General features: G+C 35.2%; 1 protein-coding gene across 2 annotated transcripts; it reads left to right on the top strand.

Annotated features, from left to right (window-relative positions):
• Nucleotides 1-6455: 6455 nt before the first annotated feature.
• On the top strand, nucleotides 6456-10960 carry LOC145137830 (bifunctional dihydrofolate reductase-thymidylate synthase-like). Of its 2 annotated transcripts, none has more exons than XM_079071965.1 (12): nucleotides 6456-6615; nucleotides 7529-7971; nucleotides 8192-8588; nucleotides 8672-8716; nucleotides 8799-8864; nucleotides 9025-9086; nucleotides 9184-9258; nucleotides 9614-9779; nucleotides 9866-9989; nucleotides 10073-10179; nucleotides 10289-10410; nucleotides 10681-10960. In XM_079071965.1, the coding sequence occupies exons 2-11, from the start codon at nucleotides 7544-7546 to the stop codon at nucleotides 10397-10399; spliced, it is 1581 nt and encodes a 526-aa protein (XP_078928091.1). In that variant the 5' UTR covers nucleotides 6456-6615; nucleotides 7529-7543; the 3' UTR covers nucleotides 10400-10410; nucleotides 10681-10960. The 2 variants fall into 2 exon arrangements, with proteins under 2 accessions (XP_078928091.1, XP_078928092.1); XM_079071966.1 differs by lacking the exon at nucleotides 6456-6615 and adding an exon at nucleotides 7090-7302.
• The last annotated feature ends 239 nt before the right edge of the window (nucleotides 10961-11199 follow it).

The raw sequence follows: 11199 nt of genomic DNA, 5'->3' as shown, positions 1-11199 counted from the left end.
TTGTGCCCCCGGGAAGTGTCTCTCCTGACCGAAAGCGTAGGCGGGTTCTCTATGAAAGATCTTGTATGCCCAAAAGTCGCTATAGAATGATATTGATAATAATATATGATCATATATGGTTATACCTTATAGCAAGTTACCATCAATTGATTATTTATTAGTATAATTTGATTATTAATAAATATATTGACACTTGTATCGAATTGGGAATTTATTATTTTTGGGAAATAATATTTTACCAACATATTGAGAATTATTATTTTTAGAAAATAATAATAAAGAGAACAAAAATAGTTTAATATCATATGGTATGATTATCAATGTTGTGTACAATTTTTTTGGGCACTTAGAGTGGTCACTTAATATGCTACCAATTAGCTAGTTATGGTTTAAGTAAAAAACATTAATTTTTATGTTTGTTCTTCATATTGCTGAAATTTATACTCTTAGAGAGTAGATTGCCTTTTGAATTATTTAATGCTTAATACCATACCTCTTACAAGCATCTACTTTAACAAAATTAAAGGTATGACTAGTTGGAGTGTTAAATATTTTATTACTCCTCCCATGCTTGTAAGAAAAGCTTCACCTTTCACTTTATTGTATTCACTTTAATATAAATTTGATGATATATAAGAGAGGGGCTTATCTGGTGAAGTTGGTTGTTCTTATTGGCTTCTTTTTTACTTGTTTTTACTACCAAAAAACCGAGAGCATGGGCCCTCTTCCTATATTTTTCTTTCTTCCTTTTTGGTGCAAAAGATGAAGGCTAAAAGTGTGTGTTCTCTTTAGACATATTTTAGGCATGTGTCTTAAAGCTTAAGAATAACATTTTACAAGTGTTATACTAGCATATATGGTGGTTTTGTCTTGCTTGGTGGATACTTCTAGAGAGCTCTTAATTTAAAGCTTAATGCCATCTTCATCAACTTCCAACCTCCCATGAGGATCAAAGTCTTCAAAGGTTGTTATGTTTTCTCTTCTATGGTTGTTTTAATCTTTATAACTCTTGCAAAATGATCCTTGGTGGGAATAAAACTAGTTTCATTTTTGTTCAAATCTTAAGTCTTTCGTTGCATTGTTTATGTTTTTGAAACAATTTTTGAATAAAAACCCAACACTCTCGCCTGATCAGTTTGAGCAATTTTTATATGAGATTTCCCATGTGGGCCCTTATTGTACGTCTCCTTTGTCTTTAGGTCATGTTGCCCTTAAACTGTAACATCCATAAAATTCATGAAAATTTTAAACTTTTAAAACCAACCCAAAACATAATTTGTTGACAACATAGTTTTCAAATCATGTTCCATATCAGAGTTTTCCCAAAATCATAAGTCCAAAACACGATCATGTGTATGGTCACGCCTTCGCCTTCCCGCAATCCTCTAAAGTACCTGAAGCATAACCCAAAACTGTAAGCCAACGCTTAGTGAGCTTTCCCCCAAAGTACCAACACACAATACATATAATAATAACAAACAACATGCATATAGAGCCTTCAGCATGACTAGATCGCCTCGCAGGCGTTAAGTCTATCTGGACCGCTCAGAGGACCTTCAGCATGACTGGACTGCCGCATCGGGCCTTCAGCCTATCTGGACCGTCCTTCGGACCTTCGGCCTGACTGGACCTCCTCGCAGGGCCTACAGTCTATCTGGTCCGCCCTAGGTGTCTTGGCCTTCAGCACAAAGAAGGACCGCCTCAACCCAACCAACCATAACATGTTGACATACACATAACTAATAAACATATAACCATGCATCAAAAAATAGGCAGATTTACAGATCACTACCGCATGCTAACATCCTATCTACCAGGATACAAATCTAACATACCACTACAACATAACAACATCTTATCTACCAGGATACAAATCTAACATATAACTACAGCATAGCAACATCCTATCTACCAGGATACAGATCTAACATATCACTGCAACATAGAAATCATACGATAAACTAGGATAACAATCCAAAGGGCCGACCTTGGTGCCTTCGTCCCAGAAGTACAGTGAGGAAAACTCACCTCAATCCGCTGATAAACAATTGAATGAATCTCTGGCTGCTGGTCCGGAAAATCCCTGCGCTATCAGTATCAAATAACATCAAATTAATATTTGAATTCCGACCCATAACCAAAAGTCTAAGCTACATAGCCCAAAACCAGGGTAAAAGACCATTATACCCTTTGACTCGCTTGGCCCAGAGCCAATGCCCAACTCAGTTACTTCCAAGGCCCAATTCTTAAATGATGCCCCAAAGCCCAATATGGCCCAATCTTCCAAATTGGGCCCCCAAAACCCATCATGGGCCTAAATCCAAAGGAGCACAAAAGATACAAACTAGAAGCCCAACATAGAAGTCTAATGGCCCAACAATGCCCAACCAATAAAACCCAACAATGGCCCATCCTCAAAAAGAGCAAAACGACACACTGGGGAGTACGTCCCGCATACCAGAGTAGTATGCCCCGCGTACTCGCCCCTGAAACATATTATACAAGTCCATAATGCACAAACTCAATATTGCGTTGAGTGTACTCTTAAGTATGCCCAACGTACTCCTCCAACTACCTTTTCACTCCAATAAGCCCTTAATCGGTTAAGAAAAAGTACCAAACTCTCGGATCTAGTTCTAGAAGACTACTTATCAGGTAAAGTTGGCAACTTTACGTGCTTGCATGTCAAAAAGGGACTCAAAAGCTCAATAAGGACTTAGCAAAGGTCTTAATGCTTGCATGGACCACGATACATCATAAAGCTTGCATTTTTATGAACCTTGGGACTTAATGGAGATAAGATCTAGCATCCATTGCTTCTGGAGTAGATCGAAAACCCATCTTTATCACAAAAGACTCCCAAGAGCACACAATACTCCATAAACAAGATCTAACATATAATATCATCAAGATAGAAACTTTATACCTCCAAAATGTAGATCAAGATGTAACAATCTTGGATCCAAAAGCTTCAAGCTACCCTACACTTCTCTAAGAAATCCCTTCTTCTTCTATGAACACTAAAAAAGCTTGAAATACCACTAAAAGTTTAAAAACCACTCAAATGGGGGCTATGGTTTCGATTATAGGGTTTAGAGGGATGGAGGCTGAAGATATTAGAGTTAGGTGATGAGATAAGGAGCTTAAATAGGGTCCAAGACGCTAAAATAGGGTTTGGGTCTGATTGGAGTACACCTAATGTACTTCTGGTACGCCTAACGTACTCCTTAGAGCATCCACACTCAAACTGTTTAGTACGCCCAACGTATGCCATTGTACGCCCCACGTACTGGCCTTAGCAGTAGTACGCTCCGCGTACACTTGTGTACGTCACGTGTACCCAGTTTCACCCTAAAACCACTAAAACTTCCGAAGGCCATAACTTCTTCGTTCTGAGTCCGTTTCCGACGATCCTTATATCCACGAAAAGGTAACGAGAAACTCTACACATCTATCAACTCATACATGCCTTAAAACCTCTAAAAAAAATCCAAATTCCATAAAAGCCCGAATTGACACTTTACCGAAATACCCCTTGGCTCTAAAACAAAAACCGAACTTCCCGGATCACCCTAATTACCTTACCCACACCCAAATGGGTCTAAATCTCTTTTTCCTAAAATGCCCTAAGCCTGATGATACTCGGTCTTCGGGTCATCACCCCGCACTAGGAAACGATTCAGAACAAGGCGTTACAAATCTCCACCACTTAAATTAGATTTCGTCCTCGAAATCATTCCTTACCATCCCTGGCACGCCAGACAACCTATGCAACACGACCACAACCCCGAGCATACCACAACCTTCCCAAGGCAACTGAAACTAACCCTAGCAGGGCTCTCCAACCCAAAGTTGGACGAATCTTTCTCAGCCTTAAACAATCCCATGCAAAATAACCATGTCTACTCAACCTGAAATCTGAAGTTTCAAATTGTTCTGACTCCCTGACAGACCGCCCATACTGTATCTTTGCTAGTTCCGTTATACTTATCCCCTAACCGACTACTCAACTTCTGATAACCGAAGTTCCCACTAGAAAACAGATTCACAGACCATATGATGATGCCGACAACCTTTCACTTGACCAAAGGAACATATATTCCTTCGAGGGAAAGCTCATCCAGATGACAACAATTTTCCCAGTAATATAATGAACAACGAAAGACAAACCGTGAGATGAACCTTCAAGTGTTGAACAAGACAATGCTTCCTTTAACTCCCGAACCAACATACCGCTGCCGAAATTCCGAAACTCCATACTTGCCTGGCCCCCACACATATAGAACCAAACCAAGCCACGATCACAAGAATCTGATATGCCATCAAAACTGTAACCATCCTTTAACCATGAACCCTTCAACTGACACCCGTGGCATACATATTCCTTAATTCACACCCTACTGAAAAGTTCATCCTCAACACCGATCTAACTTGATCGTCGAAGCTTGCTCCGGGGGCACAATCCTTAGGGGAATGCTAACGACTTTGTTGTGAAATACAAATTGTTTTATTATCATACTCCCACACATTTTCTTCAACAAATCTCATATCTCGGCTTAAAATGAAACGTCTATGTCAGTGGATTATATAACTTGTACCCACCATTTTTATTATTTATTACTTGTTTTATTGTGTGTGTGTATATGTGTGTGTATATATATATATATATATATATATATATATATATATATATATATATATATATATAATTTAGATTTTATTTTTTTTCATATTTTTACGTTTTATTCAGATACGTTGTTTAAGGTTTTTCTACATGACATTTTATTTGTTTATATTTTTTTGACGTTTTGTTCGAATTAATTTTTTTTATTTTTTTTTGACGTTTTGTTTGTTATGTTTTTTAAAGATGCCACTGTAATGGTAATTTGTAACGTAATTCAAATATTTTACATTTTGTTAGTTTACAGTTTTTTGACTTGTTTGTATATTTTTAATTTTTTTTAACGTTTTGTTCGAATATATTTTTTAATGTTCTTTATGATGTTTTTTTGGTTAAAGATTCCATCGCTATTATAATCATAATTCGTAACTTAATTAAAATTTGATTTATAGTGTTTTTTTTTCCTTTACTTCTTGTTCTTTTAAGATAGATATGGTAATATAACTATTATTTCTGTAAAGGTTTTTATAACTAAAATGTAAAAAGGTGTGTTAATATAATTAATATTAATATACATAATATAATTAATATACATAACGTATGAAATTATTTATTTTAATAAGATTAATATATTAGACTAATCAGAATCCAAAACATGTGTCAAATTATACATAAACAAATTGAAATCCGTATAACTCAAAAACAAATAACTAAAAAAAAGGATTCAACACTATTTTCTTTTTGAATCTGATAAAAAAATGTCTATATTTGTGTTATAAGCTCGTTTGAGTTATATTGTAAATACTTGTTCCGATAAAATATTATTTTTTATAAGTTCTGTTTGTTTATAATATTTAAAAAACAATATAGATATTAGATAATTAAAAGTTAAAATCATTTAAACCATTCTTATAAGTTAAAATCATTTAAATATATCTAACACTAATGAAAAATAGTTATTAATTTTAGGTGTTTTCAAAATTTACGTCTGAAAAATATAAGAAAATATGATTTTAGATAAGTTTCCTTTTTATTATTTAGATAAATTCGGAAAATCAAGTAATAAAATCCTTAATAAAGACCCTCTAAAATGTTTTTTTAGCACCCCCTATTCAAATGTAAACACACAGATACCTCGTCGAACCACTGGACACCATCACAGCGCCACCACTGTCCACTGGTACGCTCCTCCTTCTCCGCTCCTCTCTCTCTATCTCTCTCTCTCTCTCTCTCTCTCTTGCTTCTCTCTTGATCCGCCGTTACCACCACCGCCATCGGAAAACCCTCACCGCATCTGGATCTCACTAACACGAGCCCTCACCATCCTTCATTGACACTCCATGCTCTCTCTTTCCGTTGACCACCACCAAAAACTACCCACCACACCACCAAACTCGACAGACTATCCCTTGTACATTTCTAATATGAACATTTGTACAATGTTTGCAGGTATCTACATTGGGCTGAAGCAAAGTATTTGGATGTTGGGCACTTGAAATCCAGGTATACAGTAATCCTTCCATTTGATCGTTCTTTATTCATATTCGAAGTGCTAACTGAAATTGGTTCTACAATTACTTGTTACTAGGGCCATAAGACTTTGAATTATGTGAGTCAGGTAAATTAATAGATTAGTAGAGATTAAAGAACAAGTAAAAGGACAAATTACAGGTTATGAAATTCCTAAATAGTAAAACGAAACTGAAAAGTTTTAGTGCTGAAACTGTAGGTCCCATAATAGTCCAAGGGTCAATATGTCTTCTTTGTGTTTTTTCCGCCCTTTCTCCCAATTCCCCCCTTTTCCCTCTCGCACTCGCGGGTTTATAAATACCGCTTTTTTCCGCTGCTCGTTTTCCCACTTTTCCTTTTCCTAAATTTCGTCGCACTTGTCAAATACTGAAAGAGACTCTCACACACAAACACACTCTCTCATTTCATCGCCGATTTCAACATAATTTCGTACATTTCACGCTTCGCTCTTCGCTCTTCGATCGGTATTCATCTTCTTTCGTTTCTTTGAATCTGTTCATTTAACCTATGTTAATTGCAGTATTTTTTTTCTGGTAGTTGGTAATTTTGACAAAATGCTGTGAATCTGGATGTTGTAATTTAGTGTGTAGTGGATTGTTGACAAGTATTACGATGGTAGAGAATTTTCAAAGAATCACTTTAGTTTTGATACGCTTTGTAAAGTTTTTAAGCGCTGATTATTATAATGTTGTTGATAAGGTTTATGATTAGTTTAATCTGGAGGATGATTGAGTACTTATTTGCGTGTTAACTGAAGCATAACTTGATTTGGATAATGATGTGTTTTATCTATATTTTTAATTTGGTGGTTGGGGTATTTTATTGTTTTTTTTTTCTTGTGTTGTATTTAGGGATTTAACTGTACAAATGGCATCCCCTTATACCTTCATCTAATCTCTGATGATATCTTCTCTTTCTAATTTATCTAGCATGAACCCTGTCTTATCTTCCGACAATTTACTTCATGGACTATTTGGGAACTTTTCAAGTTAAATGCTATATATTGACCATCATCCGTACAGATTTATGAAATTAGTTCGGGTTCAGAGATTCCTTTGTTAGTGTCACGACATATTAACAAATCTTGAAACAATCATATCAAGTCCAACATTATAGGTTAGAGATATTAAGTATTCATACCCAAGTATAAGGTAAAATCAGACAACTAGCTTTTGATAGCTCTCTAATACACTACTTGTTCCGTAATCTCTACTAATTTACCTGACTCACTCCATCATTTTGCCTTAGTTGAAGTAAAAGAGCCTTCTTTTTATGGTGTCTGCATATGAATACAATCATCCAACTTTAGTAGCTTTTAAATGTTTGCATTCAGACTTTCTTTTCACTGATCAGTGATCATCATTAACTTTGTTTCAGGCTTTCAATCAATTTATGGCTTCTGAAACACTTGTGGGTGCATGCAATGGCAGTGTCTGTACACATCCAGACCCCCAAAGAAGTTACCAAGTTGTTGTTGCTGCCACACAGGCAATGGGTATTGGAAAAGATGGAAAATTACCATGGAAGTTACCTTCAGACCTCAAGTTTTTCAAAGAAATCACCATGACAACAACAGATCCAGTGAAAAAGAATGCTATTATAATGGGAAGAAAAACATGGGAAAGCATACCTTTAGAACATAGGCCACTCACTGGTCGCCTCAATGTTGTTCTAACTCGTTCAGGGAGTTTTGATATTGCAACTGCTGAAAATGTTTTAATGTGTGGAAGCATGATTTCAGCTTTGGAATTGTTAGCTTCATCACCCTATTGTTTATCTATCGAAAGGGTGTTTGTGATTGGTGGTGGTGAAATCTTAAGGTATGTATGCAATCATTTATACTTAATAAAACATCTCATATAGATGACATTAAATTAGTTAACTTTTGAAAAGGTTTATGATTGGAGATAATTTGTGATAATAGGTTTTTGTAAAATAAAAATTGTAGGAAAACTAATGTGGCAAAAGTAAAAAAAAAGCTTTTTTTTTTTGGCTCCTTTGTATCTAATTTGTACTCGATTACAATCTTTATAATTGCAGGGAGTCACTAAATGCTCCTGGATGTGATGCAATCCATATAACTGAAATTGAAACAGACATTGATTGCGACACTTTCATACCATCTATCAACACTTCAGAATTCCAACCATGGTATTCGTCATTCCCACAACTCGAGAATGGAATCCGCCATTCCTTCACTACATATGTTCGTGTGAAAAACTCCGGAATTGAAGCCCCCAAGGTTAATGGTTCATTGTCTGAATGCCATTCCGATTCACCAAAATTTGATGCAAGAATGTTCTCTTTTTTGCCCAAAAAGATATTTGAAAAGCATCAAGAGTTCCTTTATTTGAAACTAGTGGAGGATATAATTTCTAATGGTGCTTTGAAGGGTGATCGTACAGGAACTGGTACTTTGTCAAAATTTGGTTGCCAGGTACTTTCAACCTCATATTTACATTATTACTCTTCCCCTTAACCCTATTCTTAAAGTTACTCTTCTCTTTTTGTTGCTTACAGATGCGGTTTAATCTGCGAAAGTCTTTTCCACTCCTTACAACCAAGGCATGTGCTTTTCTTTAAATCATATCTAACCTGTTCATGAAGATGGCAAAATGACTTATATACCCTTTGTTTGTTTCTACAGAAAGTGTTTTGGCGTGGAGTTGTGGAGGAACTTTTGTGGTTCATAAGTGGGTCAACAAGTGCTAAGGTAAATCTTGAACCTATTTCACTTACCACATAAATGGTAAATGAATGTTGTATCTGTCTTAGTTTTTAATAAATAATGAATGAAAATGTGTAATAACTTGATTCTTTATATGGATATAAGGTTTATTTTTCTATTAGTTTTTTATTTTTATGGTTATCAGGTCTTGCAAGATAAGGGCATTCATATATGGGATGGTAATGCATCAAGAACATACCTTGACAGGCAAGTCTACACCTTTTCACCTTTCTAATTGCTTTGATTTATTTATTTTTTAATTTATATCTGATTTTTATTTTTTATATTTCATTCACACTTTCAGTATTGGCTTGGTGGATAGAGAAGAGGGTGACCTGGGTCCTGTTTATGGGTTCCAGTGGAGACATTTTGGTGCAAAGTAAGTTCTCTGTGCAAAAAAGACGTAAATGCCCTTCTCATTTTTTTGGCATGTATTGGACTGAGACTGTTACTAATGTCAATCGACAAAAAGTACTGTTTTTTGTCCCACCCTAAAAATGGGACAGAGACTCTCTTGATCTCTTGTCTGTGAAAAAGACATAAATGCCCTTCTCATTTTATTGGCATGCGTTGGACTGAGACAGTTAGTGATGTCAACGGACAAAAAGTACACTTTTTTTTGTCTCTCCTAGAAAGTGGGACAAAGACTCGCTTGTGATCTCTTGTGAGTGCAAAAGATGTAAATGCCCTTGGAAATGTAAATAAGTTAACTGATTACTTAAAAACATTTACAGGTATACCAATATGCATGCTGACTACAGTGGTCAAGGGTTTGACCAATTGCTAGATGTTATTGACAAAATACAAAATAATCCAGATGATCGTCGTATACTTCTTTCAGCATGGAACCCTTCAGATCTCAAACAAATGGCACTTCCACCATGCCACATGTTTGCTCAGGTTCTTTCTTTATATTTCTAATTTATTTCCTTCACTAATCCCCTAAATAACACATTATTATTCATTATTCTCTTTCTTTTTAATAGTTTTATGTAAATCAAGGAGAGTTATCTTGTCAAATGTATCAGCGATCAGCTGACATGGGTCTTGGTGTTCCATTTAACATAGCATCATACGCCTTGTTGACTTGCATCATTGCCCATGTTTGTGGTAAAACTCCATTAATTCAGATAATTTGTTTTAATACTTTTCTTTTTTGGTTTATTTGAATTTAAATATCTGGTTAATGACAGATCTTGTTCCTGGTGATTTTGTCCATGTTCTTGGTGATGCTCATGTCTATAGCACTCATGTCAGACCCTTGCAGGATCAGCTTCAAAAGCTCCCTAAACCTTTTCCTGTAATCATACATACTTTTTTTTTTCTACTTAATGTAGAAAGAACGACTTAATATAACTTTTATGATATGGTTATATGTTGTTTTGATGTGTTTAAATGTATAATTGCAGGTATTGAAGATTAATTCTGAAAAGAAGGATATAGATGGTTTTGTAGCTGATGATTTTAAACTCATAGGATATCATCCTCATCAGAAAATAGAAATGAAAATGGCAGTATAGATCCGATTTTGGTAAGCCCAAATATCATTATTAAATTACATTTTTCGTCCCTGTGTATAGCTGATTTTTGCAATTTTCGTCCTTATTTGAAGTTTGTGTAACGTTTTTGGTCCCTGTGTATACCTGGTTTTTGCAAATTTGGTTAAAAAATGTAGTTATTTTATTTGTAAACAACTTTTTGGGACTACAATTGAAACAATCAGTTATACTTGGGGGCCAAAATTGTAATTTGCACTTAATATTATTAAATGATGGTTTTAAATTTGAAATGTTACATGCAGGGGGCAATGGGTGTCGTGTTTTTATGTAACGACGTGGATAATGATATCATTATTATATTATATAGTTATTGGGAATCCCTTAGTTCCACATATCGGTTAAAGGTGATCTGGGTGTGTAGTTATGTTATAGCTGATTGATGAGGATTTTGTTAAAAACAAGAGCCTGTTATGACTTGTGCGAGTTGTACCTTATGCTTGGGTTATTGTACCTTGTAGCCTTGTTAGTATCAGTGCAAAAACTAAGACTATATACTTAATGAGATTCTGGGTATTGGTATTATATACTTGGTGCATGTTTGATTTACCATAATTTGGACATGCAAATCATGTTAAGAAGTTAATTGGTTACCATATTTTTTACATGTTTTATCAAGTTATCACAACCCAAATAATTTAGTTATGTTAAGATGGACAACCATAACTAAAGGTAGACAACACAATGATTTATAGGCATAAGACATGATCTTATTTTCATCCCACATTGATATTTCGTGCTACATGGTTTGGTTTGTGCATTCT

The sequence above is a fragment of the Lactuca virosa genome, chromosome 9 (genome assembly GCF_052849685.1).
Source record: "Lactuca virosa cultivar CGN04683 chromosome 9, Lactuca_virosa_CGN04683_v6, whole genome shotgun sequence".
Lineage (NCBI taxonomy): Eukaryota > Viridiplantae > Streptophyta > Magnoliopsida > Asterales > Asteraceae > Lactuca > Lactuca virosa.
The sequence above is the reverse complement of the archived record's forward strand: the minus strand, read 5'-3'. Positions and strand labels throughout refer to the sequence as shown.

What these genes read in the sequence shown, in the direction of transcription:
- LOC145137830 (XM_079071965.1), top strand. Translation starts at nt 7,544, where the DNA reads ATGGCTTCTGAAACACTTGTGGGTGCATGCAATGGCAGTGTCTGTACA. An exon ending in GGTGGTGGTGAAATCTTAAG is followed by an intron (nt 7,972 to 8,191) that starts GTATGTATGCAA and finishes TTATAATTGCAG; the next exon opens with GGAGTCACTAAATGCTCCTG. An exon ending in TCAAGAACATACCTTGACAG is followed by an intron (nt 9,087 to 9,183) that starts GCAAGTCTACAC and finishes TCACACTTTCAG; the next exon opens with TATTGGCTTGGTGGATAGAG.